The sequence below is a fragment of the Carlito syrichta genome, unplaced genomic scaffold, assembly GCF_000164805.1.
Source record: "Carlito syrichta isolate Samal-C Ts95f unplaced genomic scaffold, Tarsius_syrichta-2.0.1 Scaffold118186, whole genome shotgun sequence".
Lineage (NCBI taxonomy): Eukaryota > Metazoa > Chordata > Mammalia > Primates > Tarsiidae > Carlito > Carlito syrichta.
In genome coordinates this window covers 73,697-95,361 of record NW_007062282.1, presented here as the reverse complement: position 1 = coordinate 95,361, position 21,665 = coordinate 73,697, and the positions used below count along the sequence as shown (strand labels likewise).

At 42.0% G+C, this 21,665-nt stretch overlaps 1 protein-coding gene across 2 annotated transcripts in view; it reads left to right on the top strand.

The window, feature by feature from the left end:
- PPAT (phosphoribosyl pyrophosphate amidotransferase) overlaps positions 1–14,415 on the top strand; it is a 56,672-nt gene extending 42,257 nt beyond the window's left edge. Inside the window, exons 3-11 of one of the 2 annotated variants that reach the window (XM_021707487.1) lie at positions 2,770–2,976; positions 5,260–5,372; positions 5,470–5,615; positions 6,708–6,780; positions 8,045–8,064; positions 8,776–8,903; positions 10,757–10,978; positions 12,638–12,758; positions 13,438–14,415. In XM_021707487.1, the coding sequence (XP_021563162.1) occupies positions 2,770–2,976; positions 5,260–5,372; positions 5,470–5,615; positions 6,708–6,780; positions 8,045–8,064; positions 8,776–8,903; positions 10,757–10,978; positions 12,638–12,758; positions 13,438–13,634 (1,227 nt within the window). In that variant the 3' untranslated portion in view covers positions 13,635–14,415. Of the gene's footprint in view, positions 1–2,769; positions 2,977–5,259; positions 5,373–5,469; positions 5,616–6,707; positions 6,781–7,912; positions 8,065–8,775; positions 8,904–10,756; positions 10,979–12,637; positions 12,759–13,437 lie in introns of both variants that reach the window. The other variant, XM_008047926.2, reaches the window with a different exon arrangement.
- Positions 14,416–21,665: the final 7,250 nt, after the last annotated feature.

Below are 21,665 nucleotides of genomic sequence, written 5' to 3'. Positions count from 1 at the left end.
CTTTATTTTAGAGATGAGGTCTCGCTGCCCAGGTGGGTCTCGAACCCGCGGGCTCAGGCAATCCACTCACCTCAGCCTCCCAAAGGCGTGGGATTACAGGCTGAGCCACCGAGCCCGGCTGAGACCTTGTTTCTATATTAAATAAATAATTAGCTGGGCATGGTGGCATGCACCTGTAGTTCCAGCTTCTTGAAAGGCTGAGGTGGAAGGATCACCTGATCCCAGCAGGTTGAGGCTGCGGTAGCCGTGAGCATGCCACTGCCCTCCAGCCTGGGTGACAGAGTGAGACTCCGACTCAAAAAAAAAAAAAAGAAATGGTGGTAAAATAACAGCCAAATGATCACTAGTATATGGGAGGGAGGGTCTGAATAAATAATTTACTATAAGAAGTTATATTCTTCGGATTATCCATTTCCAACGTTATAGTGTAACATTTGTCAAATTAGAATGTATTTTGTTTAAATACTTTAAGATGCTTTAATTTCTCAAATGCAAATTTTAGTTTATATTTGACTTTATTTTTTTGCTTAGTACATCTGATCTTAGATGTTTTAATGAAAAATGTCTTATGAGACACAAGTGCTTCAACATTGTGAAGATACTAAATGCCACTAAATTGTTCACTCTAACCCTTTGCACCTGCATGTCCTCTCTGAGAGGACATTAATTAATTGCTGGTGATTATACTGGATGACCTTGTATCAATACAAATTTTTCAGAACTGTATATTTCCTTGAAATTTCCATTCAAATTGCACATAAAAGCATATAAAGAGATGGAATATATACTGAGGTATACATTTTAAAATGTCAGCAGACATTATGTAGAAAGAGAGTATATAAAGTGCTGACCGGGCACGGTGGCTCATGCTTATAATCCCAGCACTTTGGGAGGCCGAGGTGAGAGGATTGCCTGAGCCCATGGGTTCAGGACCAGCTTGGGCAACTTGGTGAGACCTCATCTCTACAATAAATCAAAAAAATTAGCCAGGCTTGATGGCGTGTGCCTGTAGTTCCAGCTACTTCGAAGGCTGAGGCGGCAGGATCACATGATACCAGCAGGTCGAGGCTGTGGTGGCCGTGAGCAGTGTGCCACTGCACTCCAGCCTGGGTGACAGAGTGAGATTCCAACTCAAAAAAAAGAGAAAAGAAAGTGCTTTCATAGTGCTGTGCAGACTGGACAAAGGCCATATACTATTTGTGTGGGAGGAAGAAAATAAGACTGCATTGTCTGTTTGAATAGAAAAACACCAGGTAGAAGACGTCAAACAAATTACTATTATACAACAATGCATCTGCAATGCAGGTCAGTGACTGTTTCACATGTTATCACAGAGTAGAAAAGTGCAAGATATGCAATTTTGATTTTTTGTTATAAATAAGTTCCTCAATATCCAAAATTCCATTACATGCCAAATACCATTGCAGTAAAATGATTGGTTCCAACACTGTGCTATTTAGTATTCATTTTTCACTATTTGGTAAAGTGCGGTCAAGTTGCTGATAGGTGATCTGTGAGATATCTCCGAGTACAGAAGGTTAAAATGGTTAATTTTATGTTATATGAATTTGTTTTCTTTTATTTTTGAGTCGGGGTCTCACTCTGTTGCCCAGGCTGGAGTGCAGTGGCACGGTCACAGCCACCACAGTCTCGACCTGTTGGGCTCATGTGATCCTTCCGCCTCAGCCTTCCAAGTAGCTGGAACCACAGGTGTGCACCACCAAGCCCAGCTAATTTTTTTGGCTTATTGTAGAGACAAGGTAGATCTCACCATGTTGCCCAGGCTAGTCTCAAACTCCTGGACTCAGGCAATCCTCTTGCCTCAGCCTCCCCAAGTGCTGGGATTACAGGCTTGATCCATCATGCCCAGTGTTCTGAATTTCACCTCAAAATTTTTATTTTTATTTTTGGGTCAGAGTCATATTCTGACACCCAGACTGAAGTGCAGTGGCATGCTCACAGCCACTGTAACCTCGACCTGCTGGGCTCAGGCAATCCTTCCACCTCAGCCTTCCAAGTAGCTGGAACCACAGGTATGCACCAACACGCCCGACTAATTTTTTTTTACTTATTGTATAGACGGGGTCTCACCAAGTTTCCTAGGCTGGTCTCGAACCCCTGAGCTCAGGCAATCATCTCGCTTCCACCACCCCCCAGGCAATCATCTCGCTTCCACCTCCCAAAGTATTGAGATTACAGGCATGAGCCACCATACCTGGCTGATAATTTTCTTTTTGAGTTGGAGTCTTACTCCATTACCCAGGCTAAAGTGCAGTGGCACACTCATGGCCACCCCAACATCAAGCTGCTGGGCTCCGGCAATCCTTCCACCAAGTAGCCAGAACTACAGGCACATACTACCATGCCCAGCAAATTTTTGATTGATTATAGAGAGAGGTCTCACCAAGTTGCCTGGGCTGGTCTCGAACCCGCAGACACAGGCAATCCACTCACCTCGGCCTCCCAAAGTACTGGGATTACAGACTGAGCCACTGAGCCCGGACTAATTTTTTTTTAAATGCTTCTACATCTGCTTGGGTCTGGAAAAAGAAAGTAAATGCCTCACAGTTCTTACAATTAGGTTAAGTTGTGGGTTTTTTTGTTTTTGTTTTTTGTTTGTTTCCGTTTTTTAGTTTGAATTCTGAAGCACAGAGAAATTAAGTAAACTGCATTTCTAGTTTGGATGACATGAGCAGAGAGACTTTTATTACTTACTAGCAGAAGTAGTCTCTGGTTTTTTCTAAGATGTCCTTTTACTGACTTTTCAAGGGGCTAGGTCTTGTAAATCATGTCTTTACCGAGGACAATTTGAAGAAGTTATATGTCTCAAATCTTGGAATTGGACACACGAGGTATGCCACTACAGGAAACTGTGAATTAGAAAATTGTCAGCCCTTTGTTGTCGAAACACTTCATGGGAAGATCGCGGTGGCACATAATGGCGAATTGGTAAATGCTGCTCGATTAAGGAAAAAGGTAAGTTGGGGGTTTTTCTGTTTTGTTTTTTAAAGTATTATAAATGATTGGGATGAGCTAATGAATTAAGGATCTTGGTAAAGGACATTTTCTAATTGTAGCTACCTGTTACCTAATTGCAAGAAACAACTGCAACAGAACTGGAGTACTTGTAATAATTCCAGACTGGAAGATATTACCTCCAGGTTGGGGGCAAGGGTGTCCATCTGCATTTTAATTTGCTCACCTCTCAAACGCACTGCTTTAGAGTTCGGGGAAAAATTGATTCATGGTTGCTTTTAGAATTGCAGAGATATTAGGGTTTATGGACTCTCGCTGTCTCTTTCATTTTGTTTCTATGTTCAGAGCTTATATGAGATAGGAAAAACCAAGCTGAAATGTTTCAAATGCTCAAGCTCAACACAGCACACTTCTGCGACCAAATGAGGGGTTTTCTTACAACAATTAGTTTTTCAGAGGACACCAACTGGGTATCCTATTAATGAAATTCTTAATAGTGCCTTGGAGTTGAGGTCAGATCACAGAGGTTATGGACTCAGTTCCACAAGAATGTTACGCCACTTAAGATGCCAGGCCTCGGGGTACTTCTGACAACCCATTATAAATTGGGATATCCCAGGTTGAGACCAAAGGATCAGATCTTGGAATTGGACACACGAGGTATGCCACTACAGAAAACTGAATTAGGAAATTGTCAGCCCTTTGTTGTCGAAACACTTCATGGGAAGATCGTGGTGGCACATAATGGCACGGTGGCTCACACCTATAATCCGAGCACTTTGGTGGGCTGAGGTGAGAGGATTGCTTGAGCCCATGGGTTCGAGACCAGTCTGGGCAACTTGGCAAGATCTCATCTCTACAGTAAATCAAAAAACTGGGCTACTTGGAAGGCTGAGGCAGAAGGATCACCTGAGCAACAGAGTAAGACTCCAACTCAAAAAAAAAAAAAAAAAAAAAAGAAGAAGAATCACCTGAGCCCCAGAAGTTGAGGCTACATTAGCTGTGATTGTGCTACTACACTTGAACCTGGGCGACAGAGTGAGACACCATCTTAATTAATTAGCTAATTAATTAGTTAATATAAAATGAACATTTAAGAGTTCCTGCAGTCTGCAAGTAATCCTTGGTTTTGATCATTTGCTAGAGCTGCTCACAAGTGCTTTAGTTACTTTTACTGGTTTATTATAAAGATTGTTCTAAAGGATATAGAAAAACAGTCAGGTGAAGAGACAGACAGGGCATGGTATGTGGGAAGGGACATGCTTCCATGCTGTTTCTGTCCAAGGGCATGCCAAGTGTTCAGCTGTCCAGAAGCTCTCCAAACCCAGGCATTCTGGGTTTTTACAGAGATATCATTAAGTAGGCATAGGTGATGAAATCACTGGCCACTGGTGATCAGCCCGACCTTTATCCCTTCTCCCTTCCCTGGAGGTCCAGGGATGAAGCTGAAAATCCCAACCTTCTGATTCCATGGTTGCTTTCCCTGGCAACTAGACCCTATCCTGGTGCTATCCGGGAGCTCCTAGTTACCGGTCATCTTGTTAACACATAAAAAGACAGCATTTTGCCAATTTCAAGGCTTTCAGGAGTTGTATACCAGGAAAGAACAGGGAAAAAGCCCACATACATGTTTGTTCATCCACGTACATCACAGTATGACAAAAGCATAAGGGGAAAAATGGAGTTTAAACTTGAAGGCAACAAATGAATAAATGAGTTGGAAGCAATGACAGAAAACTAAAATAGTCTGGGAGATGGGACAAAGAGCTGTTTACTTAGTCTCCGTTCACGGCATGTTGTTGGGAGCTTTCTGTGGCAATGATGTTGAATTTGTTCTTATGCCTTCATCCATACTTCATCTTGTCTTGTCTGTTTTTGAGTTGGAGCCTTACTCTGTCACCTAAGCTGGAGTGCAGTGGCATACTCACGGCCACCCCAGAGTTGACCTGCGGGGCTCCGGCGATCCTTCTGCCTCAGCCTTCCAAGCAGCTGAAACTATAGGTGCATGCTATCATGCCCAGCTAATATTTTATTTATTGTAGAGATGAGGTCTCGCCAAGTTGCCCAGGCAGGTCTCGAACCTGCAGACTCAGGCAATCCACTTGGCTTAGCCTCCCAAAGGGCTGGAACTCCAGGCTGAGCCACCGAGCTCAGTCTAGATGTTGAATTTTCATGAGTCAGCATTTACGGAAGCCTGATTTATTTCTATTATGGTGGGCTGTCGGGTGAGGGGTGGGGTAGAGAGTCTCCTCTTATGATTAAACTTTTCATTTTTCTATATAGCTTCTGCGCCATGGTATTGGTCTGTCCACAAGTTCTGATAGTGAAATGATTACCCAATTACTGGCATACACCCCTCCTCAGGAACAAGATGACACTCCCGACTGGGTAGCAAGGTAAATGTAAAACTGGGCTGAATTTATAGCTCTTGTAATAAGAGCTTTGCCTTTTTTATAACTGAAGTTACTCATTCAACTGTTCTGTTAATTCCAGGATTAAAAACTTGATGAAGGAAGCACCCACAGCATACTCCTTGCTTATAATGCACAGAGATGTTATTTATGCAGTCCGAGACCCTTATGGAAATCGTCCTCTTTGCATTGGCCGTCTTATCCCAGTATCTGATATAAATGACAGAGGTAATGAACTTCAGAAGAAATATAATGTCATGTTTTCAAAGTGGTTGTCCAACTGCTGGCCAGTGCCAAAATCTTTAGGTATAGGAAGTTTATGTGTGAGAGTGGTCTAGGTAAAAAAAGAAAAATGGCATTCTTTGTTTTAAAGGTACATTTCATTGAGTACTTATAAGAATGAGTCACTTTTTTTTTTTTTTTTTTTTTTTTTGGGTTGGAGTCTCACCCTGTTGCCCAGACTGGAGTGCAGTGGCCGCTCCCGGCCACCGCAGCCTCAACTTGCTGGGCTCCGGCGATCCTTCCGCCTCAGCCTTCCGAGTAGCCGGAATTACAGGCATGCGCTACCATACCCGGCTGATTTTTTGATTTATTGTAAAGATGAGGTCTTGCTGCCCAGGCGGGTCTCGAACCCGTGGGCTCAGGCATTCCACTCACCTCAGCCTCTCAAAGGCGCGGGATTACAGGCTGAGCCACCGAGCCCGGCTTTTTTTTTTTTTTTTTTTGAGTTGAAGTCTCATCTTACTCTGTCGCTCAGGCTGGAGTGCAGTGGCACGCTCCTGACCACCGCAGCCTTGACTTGCTGGGCTCAGGCGATCCTTCCACCTCATGGAAGGATTGATTTATTGCAAAGACGAGATCTCACCATGTTGCCTGGGCTGGTCTCAAACCCGGGGGCTAAGGCAGTCCTCTCGTGTCGGCCTCCCAAAGTGCTGGGATTAAAGGCTTGAGCCACCATTCCCGCCCAGGATGAGTCACTTTTAATGAATGTATTTAATAAACATTCCTATTTTTTTCTGTCCTAAATTGCCTGTTCATATCCTTTGCCTTAGCTTTTTCATTTCTGCAGTATAATTGTAATTTCCTTTTTGACATATTTAAGCCATGAAACCATAACATTAGAAGGAATCTTGGAGGATCATTTATTGTATCCTTGACTTAAGGCAAATGACAGTCCATGTGCTCTTAAAGACATCGAAATGGCTATTCCATGATTTTTATTTATTTGTTCATTTACTTGATGTTTAACTATTCTGTTGAAATAGCCCTTTTAAAATTTCTTGAATCTATTATCTGAATTCGTTGTCTTGTGATTTACAGAGAAAAAACTATCAGAAACTGAGGGATGGGTGGTATCTTCAGAGTCTTGTAGCTTCTTATCTATTGGTGCAAGGTATGTTTAACCTCATTTAGCATCTTTTCCCACGTTGATGAGAAAAGTTTTTTTCCACACTGCTTTGCTTCTAGGAATATAGCCTAGAGAAAGTTAAGGATGCATGTAAAGATATCAGCGCCAGGATGTCCTCTAAAATGGTTTTTGTAAATTGCAAAAAAAATAGAAATAAATTGAGGTCCCACACCAGGCACTTGGTTCACAGGGAATTCTCATTCTTGAGCTGTCAGTTTCCATGCTGAGCAGTGATGGGGGGGCAGTCCTTTCCCTGGAGGGCAATATTGACATTGTAGTTTTGGCATGGACAAGCATTCATGTGTTAAAATTCATGCTATCGTATCTCAATTATTTTTTTGTTTCACCTTTATATTACAGGTGTGGTTTATGTTGATTTCTTTTCAAAGTTATATGTGTATTTCAAGATCATAAAGGCAGTGTTATAAAATCTTGAAGGATAGGCGATGAAATGCTCATATTGTTTATCTCAGAATGTTGAGGTTATTTTATTTTTGTTGAGGCCTTTTATTTTCTGTATGTGTCTATTTCTTAAGTTTTCTACAGAGAACGTTACCTGTTTAATAAAGACTTCTTATTCTGAGCTTTCTGAAACAGAAAAAAAAAGTTTTTTTATATTTACATGAAAGTTTTCTTTCTGATATCTGTAAGAAAATAAGTATAAATGCATTTTATTATGTACATTATTCCCAGCAGTTACACTTAATATAACTCTAATGTTCATGTGATACTTTGTAATTCTGAAAGTGACATCCTTCTTTCGAAATACCTCAAGACTTATTTTAAAAAGCAAGAACTTTCTCAACAAGGAATAGTTTCAATAGAAAAACCTAAGCCAGGATATAAAATGTTTTCTTTAGACATTATTCTTTCAAAATTTAATCAAACTTAGAGCCCTTATTTTTACATGCTATGTTAGAAATTAGTGTTAATAGAAAGATTTACAGAAATTACTACTGCAGGCATATTGCCTTTTTTAAAAAGCCATCTCTAGATTTTACATCAAGTGAATCCACTTTTCCTTTATAAGGAACTCTGTGTGTGCTTTATAATTGATGTTATCATCAACCTTAAGGACGAGTTCATTAAAAGTCTCTCTTTAACACTGTTTCCCAAGATATTACCGTGAAGTCTTGCCTGGAGAAATAGTGGAAATATCTAGGCATAATGTCCGAAGTCTTGATATTATATCACGGTCTGAAGGAAATCCAATGGCTTTTTGTATCTTTGAATATGTTTATTTTGCAAGACCAGACAGTATGTTTGAAGGTAAGCTAATTTCTTTTCATTGACTACCTGTATACATTTTACTTATCTCATTGAAACAGGGCAGTTCTTAGCCTGAGAGTTTACCTGGCTCTTTGAAGGCACATAGTTCCATGTTGTGAATATTGGACTGAACCCACAAGTCATAAGGTCACTATTTTTCCCTTACTCTTTTGTTTAGTTGGAGTCTCACTGTTGCCCAGACTGGAGTGCTTTGGCACACTCACAGCTGCTGCAGCCTCGACCTGCTGGGCTCAGGCAATCCTTCCGCCTCAGCCTTTCAAGTAGCCAGAAGTGCAGGTGTGCGCTACTGTGCCCAGCTAATTTTTGATTTATTGTAGGGACAAGGTCTCACCAAGTTGCCCAGGCTGGTCTCGAACCCCTGAGCTCAGGCAATCCTCTTGCTTCTGCTTCCCAAAGTGCTGGGATTACAGGCGTGAGCCACTGTGCCCAGCCTTTCCTTTACTTTTGACTCATGGATTTTGCTTTTCTTATAGAAATAAGTAAGGATTATGATTTTCAGACCTATATTAAGGTCAAATATTTTAAAACCACACAGTTGAATTCCCCAATCTGTATTCCCTCATTAGTGTTCTTGTATAGATAGTTTTTCTTTTTATATGCAATCTTTAGGGTGCTAGCATTGGTTTGTTAGAATAACAATTTACATCGTGCTAAATCATAATAATCTATTTTCTTTTCCAAACATACCAGACCAGATGGTTTATACAGTAAGATATCGTTGTGGCCAGCAGCTGGCTCTTGAAGCACCTGTGGATGCAGATTTGGTCAGCACGGTTCCTGAATCTGCTACACCTGCAGCTCTTGGTTATGCAGGAAAGGTATTTCTCCCAATTAGCATGCAGTGAATTGTGTTCCTAGCTGTGGAATAAGAAATTCTTCTGCATAAAGAGAAACTCAGCTTGTAAGAAGAAAGGAAGATTGGGGGGTTAATATTGGTTCCCTTACAATCATTTACCAGCTTTTTTATTCAGTGGCATTATTTTAATAAAGACCACAAAAAGGTTCCCCCAAAGACTAGGAGACTGGTCCGTTGATCAATTGATTGATTTTGAGTGTGGCACTGGAGCTCAGTGGCACCATCATGGCTTACCACAGGCTTGACCTCCTGGGCTCAGGTGGTCTTTCTGCCTCAACCTCCAGAGTAGCCTGAACTACAGGCATGCACCACCACGCTTTTTATCTTTTTGTAGCAACAAGGTCTCACTATGTTGCCCAGGTTGATCTCGAACTTCTCTGGGCTCAAGCAATCCTTCCACCTAATGCCTCCTAAAGTGCTTGGATTACAGGCGTGAGCCACCACCCTGGCTAGCCCTCTTCTTTTTAAAAAGATAACATGAATATACAGTTGACTCTTGAACATCGTGGGCATTAGAGGTGCCACCACACACACACACACACACAGTCAAAGCTTCGTGTAGCTTTGGACTCCCAAAAAACTTAACTACTAATGGCCTGCTGTTGACTGGAGGCCTTACTGATAGCATAAACAGCCAATTATCACATATTTTATATGTTATGTGCATCATATACTGTATTATTTCAATAAGGTAAGTTAGAAAAAAGGAAATGCTACTAAGAAAATCATAAGAGAATGTGTTTGCTCCTCATTAAGTGGGGATGGGTCATTATAAGGGTCTGCATTCTCATTGTGATCTTCACCTTGAGTAGATTGAGGACAAGGTAGAGAAGGGTGGTCTTGCTGTCTCATGGGGAGCAGAGGCGGAAGGAAATACCTATAAGTGGATTGATGCATGCAGTTTAAACCCGTGTTGGTCAAGGTCAACTGTGTATAGAATATAATGGTAACATGTACTGATTATTAAAATCTACTTTATGAATCATCCTCACAAGTTGCTGGTGTGTTTGTTCCCTGTTGAGTATGGGTAATAATAAAGATGTTTGTTTAGTGTCATGTTAATTAGTACTATGCTTAACTTTATTTTTCATAGCCTGGTGGATTATATAACTATAGTGATGCTGGAGTATAACACCCAATATTTACTACCTTGGATAGTTTTGTTTATTAGTTTATTAGCTTCTAAGAGAAAGAAAACACCTAATTTTAGAGAAATTTACCCTGAGAAATGGATGAATTAACCTCCTGTCCCTAAAAAGCCTCTCTGTAGCTTACTGGTTTTAATTCATTTCTTGTGCTGATGGTCCTTAAATATGTGAATTTTTCTGACAGTGTTTTAATATTTGTCATGACTTCATATTCTTAGTGTTCTCTTCCAAGATAGAGAAATAGTATTCGTTTAACAGAGAAGCATTATGATTTCTAACCAAATGAATTGGTTTTTCCATCAACTATATTACCTTTAACATTGTTTCACAAGATATTACCATGAATCCTTGCCTGAAGAAATAGTGGAAATATCTTAGAAACAATGTCTGAAATCTTGATATTATATCAGAGTCTGAAGGAAGTCCGAAGGTTTTTTTGTATAATTTTTAAATATAATTAAAAGTAGTTTCTCTTTATTGCCTCCCTTGCACCCCTGCCCAAATTTAAATAGTGAAGGAAAATTGTAATCTAATGTTGGACAGTTCAGGATATCAGCCACATTTGGAAATTTTTCTTACATATCATGGTGACAGCACAATCTAGAGAAAATAAGAGCCTAGACAGTGTTCTGTATCTTGCTGCTCACTGTCCTGTTCTTTCTATCAGTGTGGGCTTCCCTACGTGGAGGTGCTGTGTAAAAACCGGTATGTAGGAAGAACCTTCATTCAGCCAAACATGAGACTAAGACAGCTTGGTGTTGCAAAAAAGTTTGGAGTTTTGTCGGACAACTTTAAAGACAAAAGAATTGTTCTTGTAGATGACTCCATTGTGAGAGGCAATACCATCTCACCTATAATAAAATTGCTCAAAGAATCCGGTGCAAAAGAGGTAAGTAACCTTACCTAAAGCATCACTAATTAATAATAAGATATCAGCATTAAAATTACAAGGAATCAAAATGAATAGTTTAGTGTCATAAACATTTCATATTCTGCATGTTGAGGAATAACCGTAGCAACATGGAGAACACATAACAGCCACACATGCTAAATTTAATCCTTGATAGATTGAAAAGGTCAATGTAAAAGCTTGCAATTTTTATAAAGTTGATTAAACAGCTAGCAAAGTACATGAAATGAATGTTTTTTAAACCTAGAGAGTGTTACTTTACCTATTTTAAAACATAAAACCAAGCCAGGCTCGGTGGCTCAGCCTGTAATCCCAGCGCTTTGGGAGGCTGAGGTGACAGATTACCTGAGCTCACAGGTTCAAGACCCGCCTGGGCAACTTGGTGAGACCTCATCGCTACAATAAATAAAAAATAATTAGCTGGGCGTGGTAGCGCATGCCTGTAGTTCCAGCTACTTGGAATGCTGAGGCGGAAGGATCGCTGGAACCCAGCAGGTGGAGGCTGCGGTGGCCGGGAGTGGCCACTGCACTCCAGTCTGGGTGACAGAGTAAGACTCTGACTCAAAAAAATAATAATAAAAAAAAATAAATGAAACATAAAACCAATCCCAGTATAATATGTTTCACTCATTAAATTTTTTTGTGTGTTACTTTATCTGTTAAATTTTTTAAAAATTTTTAAACTGACAAATGTATGCATTTATGGTGTAAAATATGATGTTTTATTAGATGCATTGACATATTAAGTTATATGTTTAAATTTTAAAGCTTAAAACTTATTCTTTTTTATTCTTTTTTTTTTTTTGAGTTGGAGTCTCACTCTGTCACCCAGACTGGAGTGCAGTGGCCGCTCCCGGCCACCGCAGCCTCACCCTGCTGGGCTCCGGCAATCCTTCCACCTCAGCCTTCCAAGTAGCCGGAACTACAGGCATGCACTGCCATGCCCAGCTAATTTTCAATTTTACTGTAGAGATGAGGTCTCACCAAGTTGCCCAGGTGGGTCTCGAACCCGTGGGCTCAGGCAATCCACTCACCTCAGCCTGCCAAAGTGCTGGGATTACAGGCTGAGCCACTGAGCCCGGCTCAAAGCTTATTCTAACTGTAAATATTTCAGCAGTTCAAATTACAGTGGTAAAATGCCATGTACAGCCAGTAATTGAGCAAATTTATAAATAAAATCGATTACAGGAGAAACTGGGATGGCCAGCAGTATGATGGTCTATTTAGAAAGTTTTGAAAATAATTGAGATTATGATTTTCCAGACATTTTTATGATGGGTTAGGATTATGACAGTCTCACCCTTTGGAATTCTATAAGAATTATGTAATAGAAACAAGTATATTAAACATTCAATTCAATAGTGAAAAAGAATGGACAAAGGCTGAGGCTGGCTGTGAATTTTTAATTTCTATGAGTACTACAATCTGATCTAAGGCTACAGTTCTATGTTTGCCACATGATTTTTCAGAATCCTTTTTCATCTATTATTCAACGTAACAAATTGTGTAGTTTACTGTACTACCTATCTGTTGTCACTAAATAATCTGTATTTGCAACTTTATATTGTGTTTGCTCTATGAAAGAAAATTTTGCATAATTATTCATGCAAAGAATGTGTAAAATGATTTCTTTCTAAGGTACATATTCGAGTAGCTTCACCACCAATTAGATATCCATGCTTCATGGGAATAAACATTCCCACAAAAGAAGAGCTTATTGCCAATAAACCAGAATTTGATCATATTGCAGAATATCTAGGTAGGTACTTCAATTTCTATAATCTTTTTTTTTTTTTTTTAGTTGAGTTGGTGTCTCACTCTGTCACTCAGCCTGCAGTGCAGTGGCACACTCACGGCCACCCCCGCGTCGACCTGCTGGGCTTCGGTGATCCTTCTGCCTCAGCCTTCCAAGTAGCCAGAACTACAGGCATGCGCTACCACGCCTGGCTAATTATTGTTTTTTTTATTGTATAGATGAGGTCTCACCAAGTTTCCCAAGTTGGTCTTGAACCCGCGGGCTCAGGCAGTTCACTTGCCTCAGCCTCCCAGAGTGCTGGGATTACAGGCTGAGCCACCAGGCCCAGCCAATTTCCAAGTAGCTGGAAATACAGGCATGTACCACCATGCCCAACTAATTTTTTGATTTATTGTAGAGATGAGTTCCCGCCAAGTTGCCCTGGGCTGGTCTTGAACCTATGGGCTCAGGCAGTCCTCTCACCTGGGCCTCCCAAAGTGCTGGGATCATAGGCGTGAGCCACCACGGCTGACCCAGTCAAAAGCTTTAAAAGGCTCTGAGTTTTATTGATTTACTTGTTTCTTTTTTCTTTGAATACTATCAGAGAAAGATTTATCCTGGCTTATACTATCCTGTTGAAGCTTTCTTTCCTTTCCAAAGGACCTCTCATGACCTTATTATGTTTCCCTCTTTCCACCTACAGGAGCAAACAGTGTTGTATACCTGTCAGTAGAAGGACTGGTTTCATCTGTACAAGAAGGGATACAATTTAAAAAACCGAAAGGGGAAAAGCATGACATTATGATTCAGGAAAATGGAAATGGTCTGGAGTGTTTTGAAGCCAACGGTCATTGTACAGCTTGTCTCACTGGAAAATACCCTGTGGAATTGGAGTGGTAGCTGGGAGGGGCAGATGTGTTGCTTCAAGATATGAAGGTTGTCAAGAAGTTACGGTGGTTACATCTTGTCTATTTACTGTTACTCAGCTGGTACAATATACGATGCCACTTGCTTATGTTTACCTTTGTAAGTTTGAGATATTTTTTTCTGAACAGAGTACCAAAGTGCTACAGTTGGATCTCGCCAATTGCATATAACACAACAGTGGGTCGTATGCCTTTTTTCATACAAGCATTGGCTAGCCTTTTTTTACCTGGTCAGAGAAGGGAGCTAGTAAGTGACATTTGCCAAATCCATATTTTAAAGGGTTTGCAAGAGGTTAGACTTAAGATAATTGTGTTACAGACAGGACAGGTGAGTTAAATATAACCTACCACGCAAAGTTTGAATCCATTATGCCCCGTACATGTCTAGCCTCGACAGTTCTGGCTGTAGGTAGGACCTTGGCTTTTCTGTCCAACTAGAAAAATCTTTAAAACAAAAATAAAAGATTATTTTATGCCTCAGTTTTCCCACCTGTGCCATGGGATACTTACTAATTAATAGAAATGTGAATGTGTCAAACTCTTGGTGAAATTGGAATGGTAATTCCAATTCCACAGAGTATTATTTCTTCCCTAAATTTAAATAAGATAGTTCATGATTACTAGCTTTTGAAAAGTTAATGATTATTAACTTTTTTGAAATCCATTGGCAACTAAGATTTCATTAAATCAAAAATTAGCTGGGCATGTTGGCACACACCTGTCATTCCAGCTACTTGGACAGCTGAGGCAGAAGCATTGTCTGAGCCCAGCAGGTCGAGGTTGTTGTGGCCACGAGCATGCCACTGCATTCTCGCCTGGGTAACAGAGTGAAACTCAGACTCAAAAAAAAAAATCTGTGAAAAAGTTTTTCTTACATATGACTAGAAAGTGTGTTCCATAATATTTAGTGCCCTCATAATCCAAGCCCAGCCAGTAACCTAGTACATTTGAAATAAGAACCAAATATTTAGATTCCATCACACTCTTTATTCTTAATTTTATTAATTATCAAATGCTTTTTTATTTTTTAAATCAGGATCTCACTCTGATGCCCAGGCAGGAGTGCAGTGGCATAATCACAGCCTACCACAGCCTCTACCTCCTGGACTCAGATGATCCTCCCACCTCACCCTCCAAAGTAGCTGGGACTACAGTCACGTACCACCAAACCCAACTTGTGTGTCAAACTTTTTGTAGAGGTGAAGTCTCGCTATGTTGCCCAGGTTGGTCTCAGTTTCCTGGGCTCAAGCAATCCTCTTGCTTTGGCCTCCCAAAGTGCTAGGATTATGGACATGTTCCATCACACCCAGGCTCAAATGCTTTTTAAATGAAATGCTTGATCACTTGCAAGCATATATGCATGTACGTGTTAAGTTGATGTGTAAGTTTGTAGCATTCGTGTTGGGAATTTATCATCTGTCATTTAGAGTGACAATGTTGTGCTTGTGAATACACCTTGCATTTTGCAGACGTGAAGAAAGTGCTACTTGTGGGCTAAAGAAGATGGAATGTCAAGCAGAAAAAATGAACACTTACAACATATTCTTCTGTTTGAGTTTAATAGACGCATAAAAGCAGGGAGGCAGCTCGAAACATTTGTGCTGTGTCTGGGGAGATTCCATCGGGGAGGGCACGGCAAGAAAATGGTTTTGTCATTTCAAAGAAGGCCACTTTGGCCTGAGTGATTCTCCACATTCAGGAAGACCATCGGGCTTCGATGAAGACTGCTTAAGTGCTTTAATCCACAACAATCCACATCAAGTCAACCAAGTATTGGCAAACGTGGTAAACTGTGATCAGTCAACTGTAGTGAGACATTTGCGTTCCATGGGCAAGCCTAAAATGCTATGGACTTATGCTTCAACCCAATATATACACCCTGTGACTGCAGTTTAGTTTAACGATCAAGTAGAAATACAGTAGGGACCAGTTTTAAGGATCAAGGAGACAACTGCTTTTTTTGGAAGTACAATGCCAATATCCAGGCATCAACTTATAATCACTCTTTTCTACTTCATTTTATTAGGATCTAATACACTTGATCTTGTTTTGAAGTTTTTCTTGTAACATCTAAGATTTAGAAGTTTAAGACGACTTTTTCCCCAACACCCGTTTATGTCATATTTTTACAACATAAAAATGTCTGTTCATGACCCACCTGGGCAACTTGGTGAGACCTCATCTCTACAATAAATCAAAAAACTAGCCGGGCGTGGTAGCGCGCGCCTGTAGTTCCAGCTACTAGGAAGGCTGAGGCGGAAGGATCGCCGGAGCCCAGCAGGTCGAGGCTGCGGTGGCCGGGAGTGACCACTGCACTCCAGTCTGGGCAACAGAGTGAGACTCCAACTCCAAAAAAAAAAATTCTGCTTCTGTGTTATATTACCACAACTTGATGTATATAGTATCCACCTCCATTTAGAAATGTAATATTTATTAATAACTACAATTGTCTTCCTTCACCATACAGTCTCACATATTGCATTACGGCGGGCAAGATAAAATCCTGACAGCTCTTTGAGCCCACGTGCAGCAGCAGGTCAGACAGCCCTGTAGCGGTGACACAGGCAAGCTGACATCTGAAGAAAGCCCTGGGACCACTTCAGCCCGTGTAGCCGCTTGTCTTAAATGTATCCCCCATGGCAATACAATGGAGGGGGTAAGACCTGTGGATCTATTTTGAACTGGCCTTACTTTGTTTTTTGTTTTTTAAAAAAAACAAGAGACTCAGGGAAAATACTAAACCAAAATCTCTGATTTTTACTTTTGTGTTTTCCATCGTTTTTATTTTGTTTTATGGTGATGCTTTTGTAAAGAAAAATAATACTGTGACAGTTTGGTAATTCTTTAGACCTCTTGATGTTTCTCTACCACGGCCTTTCATTTCAGTTTTTGAGGTCAGAATTCAGTTACAATTTTTTTAGCCAATTTAATCTCAAATGTTTGACTGCTTTAAATTTATACAAGTAGAGTATTGTGTGCTGAGATGAAAGTGAAAAGTGTGTTTTCACAGGATTTATATTGTGAACTAAACTAAGCCTGCTTTTTGTGACTTCTTTGTGATGCCTTGTTGACAAATATATGTAACAAGTATGATTAAATATGTCGGTGTGCTTTCTGTTTTTCCTCTCTTAAATAGTGACTTTTCGTTAGTGCATTATGGTAAACTGCATGAAGGCAACATCCAGGCTCCATACTTGGCACCAGCCAGGCAGATCTTATTACTCTGATCCACACATTTCAATAAATAGACTCTCTCTTATGAACTAGGTAAAACTGCTGACGGACTACAAAGAACAAATAAGGTCATTAGAAATGCAATACTGGGGCCAGGTGCTGTGGCGCATGCCAGTAATCCAGCATTTTGGGAGGCTGAGGCGGGTGGATTGCTTGAACCCAGTTCGAGACCAGGCTGGGCAACATAGCGAGACCTCATCTAAACAAAAAGACAGTCAAAAAATTAGCTGGATGCGGTGGTGTATTCCTGTAGCCTCAGCTCAGGATGCTAAGGTGGAAGGATCATCTGAGCCCAGGAGTTGGATGGAGGCTGTGGTGAGCCATAATGGGGCCACCGCATTCCAGCCTGGGTTACAATGAGACCCTGGATCAAAAACAAATAGAAAAGTAAAGAAATTCAAAACTAAGTAAACATAGAGTAATGAAAGTTCTTTGGAAGCACTGAGGGAAAGGGGAAGATATAGAAAGTGTGTTGTGTGTGCTGGGGCAGTTTTTTTTTTTTTTAAATCAAAATGTAAATAGATAAACTGTAACATACAGACAGTAGAATATTATCCAGTACTAAAAAGAAATAAACAATCAAGCTATAAAATGACACAGAGGAAACTTACATGCATATTACTTTTTCTTTTTTGTTTGGTTGGTTGGAGTCTCGCTCTGTCGCCCAGACTGGAGTGCAGTGACACTACTCATGGCCACCACAGCCTCAACCTGCTGGTCTCAGGTGATCCTTCCGCCTCAACCTTCCAAGTAATTGGGACTACAGGCATGTGCCAAAACACCTGGTTAGTTTTTTTTTTGTATTTGTTGTAGAGATGAAAGGCCTTGCCATGTTACCCAGGCTGGCCTAGAACCCATGAGCTCAGGCAGTCCTCTCGCCTCTGCCTCCCAAAGTGCTGAGATTACAGGCATGAGCCACCACACCTGGATTATACATATTACTAAGTGAAGGAAACCCATCTGAAAATGCTTTGTACTGTATGATTCCAACTATGACATTCTGGAAAAGACCAAACTAGGGATTCCGTAAAAAGATAAGTGTTCTCCAAGGACTAGCCAGGAGGGAAGAATGAACAGACAGAGCACAAAAGATTTTTAGGGCAGCGAACCTACTACACTCTGTATGATGCTGGAATGGTGGATACATGCTATGCTTTTGTCCAGGCCCACGGAACACCAAGGGTGAACCCTAACGTCAATGGTGACCTTGGGTGACATGATGTGTCAGTGTAGGTCCATCAGTGGAAACAAATGTACCACCAGTTGGTAAATGATGACAGGGCAGGCTTTGGGGAGCGGAGGGGGGCAGGGGGCATATAGGGAATCCCTGTACCTTCTGCTCAATTTTCATATGAACTTAAAACTGCTCTAAGAATAGTCTAAGGCTGGGCACGGTGGCTCACGCTTATAATCCCAGCAGTTTGAGAGACTGAGGTGAGAGGATTGTCTGAGTCCACAGGTTCGAGACTAGCCTGGGAAACTTGGTGAGACCTTGTCTCTACTGTAAATCAGAAAATTAGCTGGGCTTGGTGGCACACGCCTGTAGTTCTAGTTGCTTAGAAGGCTCTGAGGCACAGCCGGGCTCCGTGGCTCAGCCTGTAATCCCGCGCCTTTGGGAGGCTGAAGTGAGTGGATTGCCTGAGCCCGCGGATTCGAGACCCGCCTGGGCAGCGAGACCTCATCTCTACAATAAAAAAAAAAATCAGCCGGGCGTGGTAGCGCGCGCCTGTAATTCCGGCTACTTGGAAGACTGAGGCGGAAGGATCGCTGGAGCCCAGCAGGTCGAGGCTGCGGTGGCTGGGAGCGGCCACTGCACTCCAGTCTGGGCAACAGAGTGAGACTCCGACTCAAAAGCAAAAAAAAAAACAAAAGAAGGCTCTGAGGCACAAGGATCGCCTGAGCCCAGTAGAGGCTGAGGTGGCCGTGAGCGTGCCACTGCACTCCAGCCTGGGCAACTAAAAAAAAAAAAAAAAAAAAACTTCCTTTACCTCCCTGAATATATCCACTGTATTCCCATTGCAAAACTACTTTTGAATAGCTCTCTTTTATTTATTTGTTTGTTTCTTTTTTGAGTCAGGGTCTCACTCTGTTGTCCGGACTAGAAAGCAGTGACATGAACATAACTTCTTGCCTCAACCTTCCTAGTAGCTGGGACTACCTGCCTGACTAAATTTTTTAACTGTTTTTTTAGGGACGAGGTCTCTCTATGTTGCCTAGGCTGGTCTCGAACTCCTGGGCTCAAGCAGTCCTCCTGCCTCAGCCTCCCAGAGTGCTGGGATTACAGGTGTGAGCCACCAGGACCAGCATTTTTTTTTAAAAAAGAGAATCTTCCTCTCTGTGTAGTTTGACATAATGGTATCCAGAAGCAGGATTGAAGTGAGCTCCCTCAGATGAATCAGTGACCCCTGAAACAGCAAGGCACCCACATTGAACCTTCTTGAGCTCTCAGACTCTGGTGTTTGCCTTTTATGCACAAGTAAATCACCTCAGATTCTTGGACTCTCTCCTTTTGGTGATTTTTTTTTTCTTTTTTTTTAATTCAGAATCTCACTCTGTCACCTAGGCTAGAGTGCAGTAGCATTCTTATGGCCACCACATCCTCGACCTGCTGGGCTTGGGTTATCCTTCCATCTCAGCCTTCCAAGAAGCTGGAACCATAGGCATCTGCCACCACACCTGGCTAATCTTTTTTTGATTTATTGTAGAGACGAGGTCTCGCCAAGTTGCCTGGGCTGGTCTTGAACCCGTGGGCTCAGGCAGTCCTCTTGCCTCCACCTCCCAAATTGCTGGGATTACAGGCATGAGTCATCGCACCCAGCACCTTCTGGCGAATTCATTGAACTTCTTTGGGATCTGATTTGGTTGTAAGGCCATCCTGAAGACCTTGCTTCTGTCTTGGGACGATAAAAGTCATTTTTAGCAAGACCTTTATGGTATAAGGACAATGTCCTTAGGGTCTGAGTGCTCTGGTTTCTACAGAATTTACATTCTGTCTGTGAGGCTTGTCCTTTCTGGTCAATTCCCTTTGGTCCTTTCTGTGCACTTGGTTATTTTATTTGGTCTGCATGCTTAGCTCAAGGGTTTTTTTTTATAGCTTTCTTGTTTTAGTTTGATTTTGGTTTGGTTATGTGTACCTATAAATAATTTGACTCTTTATCTTTTTTACCCCCTCTTTTGTCATTTCTGAAAAGCTTCAGGGAGCATAAAAAATAAACATTCAAAGCAGTGGGTGCGAGGCTGGGTGTGTGGCTCATGCCTGTAATCCCGGCACTGTGGGAGGCTGAGGTGGGAGGGATTTTTTTGGAGCCCAGGAGTTCAAGACCAGCCTGGACAACATAGCAAAACCTGGTTTCTACAAAAAATGAAGACAAATTAGCCAGGCGTGGTGGTACACACCTGTGGTCCTAGCTACTTGGAAGACTGAGACGGAAGGATCACCAGAGCCCAGGAGGTCGAGGCTGTGGTAAGCAGTTATCATGCCACTGTACTCCAGCCTGGATGACCAAGTGAGACCCTGACTCAAAAAAGCAAAAAACATGGTCAGGTGTGTTGGTTCATATCTATAACCCCAGCATTTGGGAGACCAAGGCAGGAGGATTGCTTGAGACTACGAGTTGGAGACCAGCGTCGGCAACATTGAGAGATCTCATTTCTTTTTTTTTTTTTTTGAGTTGGAGTCTCATTCTGTCACCCAGACTGGAGTGCAGTGGCCACTCCCGGCCACCGCAGCCTCGACCTGCTGGACTCCGGCAATCCTTCCACTCAGCCTTCCAAGTAGCTGGAACTACAGATGCATGCCACTATGCCTGGCTAATTTTTTGATTTATCGTAGAGATGAGGTCTCGCCACGTTGCCCAGGCTGGTCTCAAACCCATGGGCTCAGGCAATCCCCTCACCTCAGCCTCCCAAAGGCGCGGGATTACAGGCTGAGCCATCGAGCCCGGCTAGAGAGACCTCATTTCTACAAAAAAGAAAAAAAATTGGCCGGACTCGGTGACTCAAGCCTGTAACCCCAGCACTGTGGGAGGCTGAGGTGAGGGGATTGCCTGAGCCCAGGGGTTCAAGAACAACCTGGGCAACTTGGCAAGACCTCATCTCTATAGTAAATCAAAAAATTAACCAGCCATGGTAGCACATGCCTGTAGTTTCTGGCTACTTGGAAGGCTGAGGCAGAAGAATCACCAGAGCCCAGCAGGTCGAGGCTGGGGTGTCGGTGAGTGTTCGACTGCACTCCAGCCTGGGCGTCAGAGTGAGACTTCAACTCAGAAGGTAAAAAACTTAGCTGGGTACAGTGTAGTCCCAGCTATTCTGGGGGCTAAGGCAGAAAGATCTCCTGATGCCAGGAGGTGGAGGCTTGTGGTAAGCTGTGATCGTGCAGTGTACTCCAGCCTGGGCAACAGAGTGAGACCCCAACTCAAAAACATTTTTTTTAATTAAAAAAAAAGCAACTAAATGATGGGTGTGGGGACAGTAAAGGGCGGTTGCCACCATCGGTGAGGGACCCTCACATTGAGGGTATATGAAGAAAAAGTCTCTCATGTTAAGGGTAAACTGGTCACAGACAGAAAAAAATATTACTAGGGCACTCACCACTGTTAAGTAGATTTCTGTGCAGCTAGGTGAACCTTGCTTACTGGACTGACTCTTGGCTGCTTCTAGGATCCTCTAAACCTACAATTGATAACTTTTTTCAATTATTAAGAATGAGATCTAAGCCGGGCTCTGTGGCTCAGCCTGTAATCCCGTGCCTTGGGAGGCTGAGGTGAGTGGA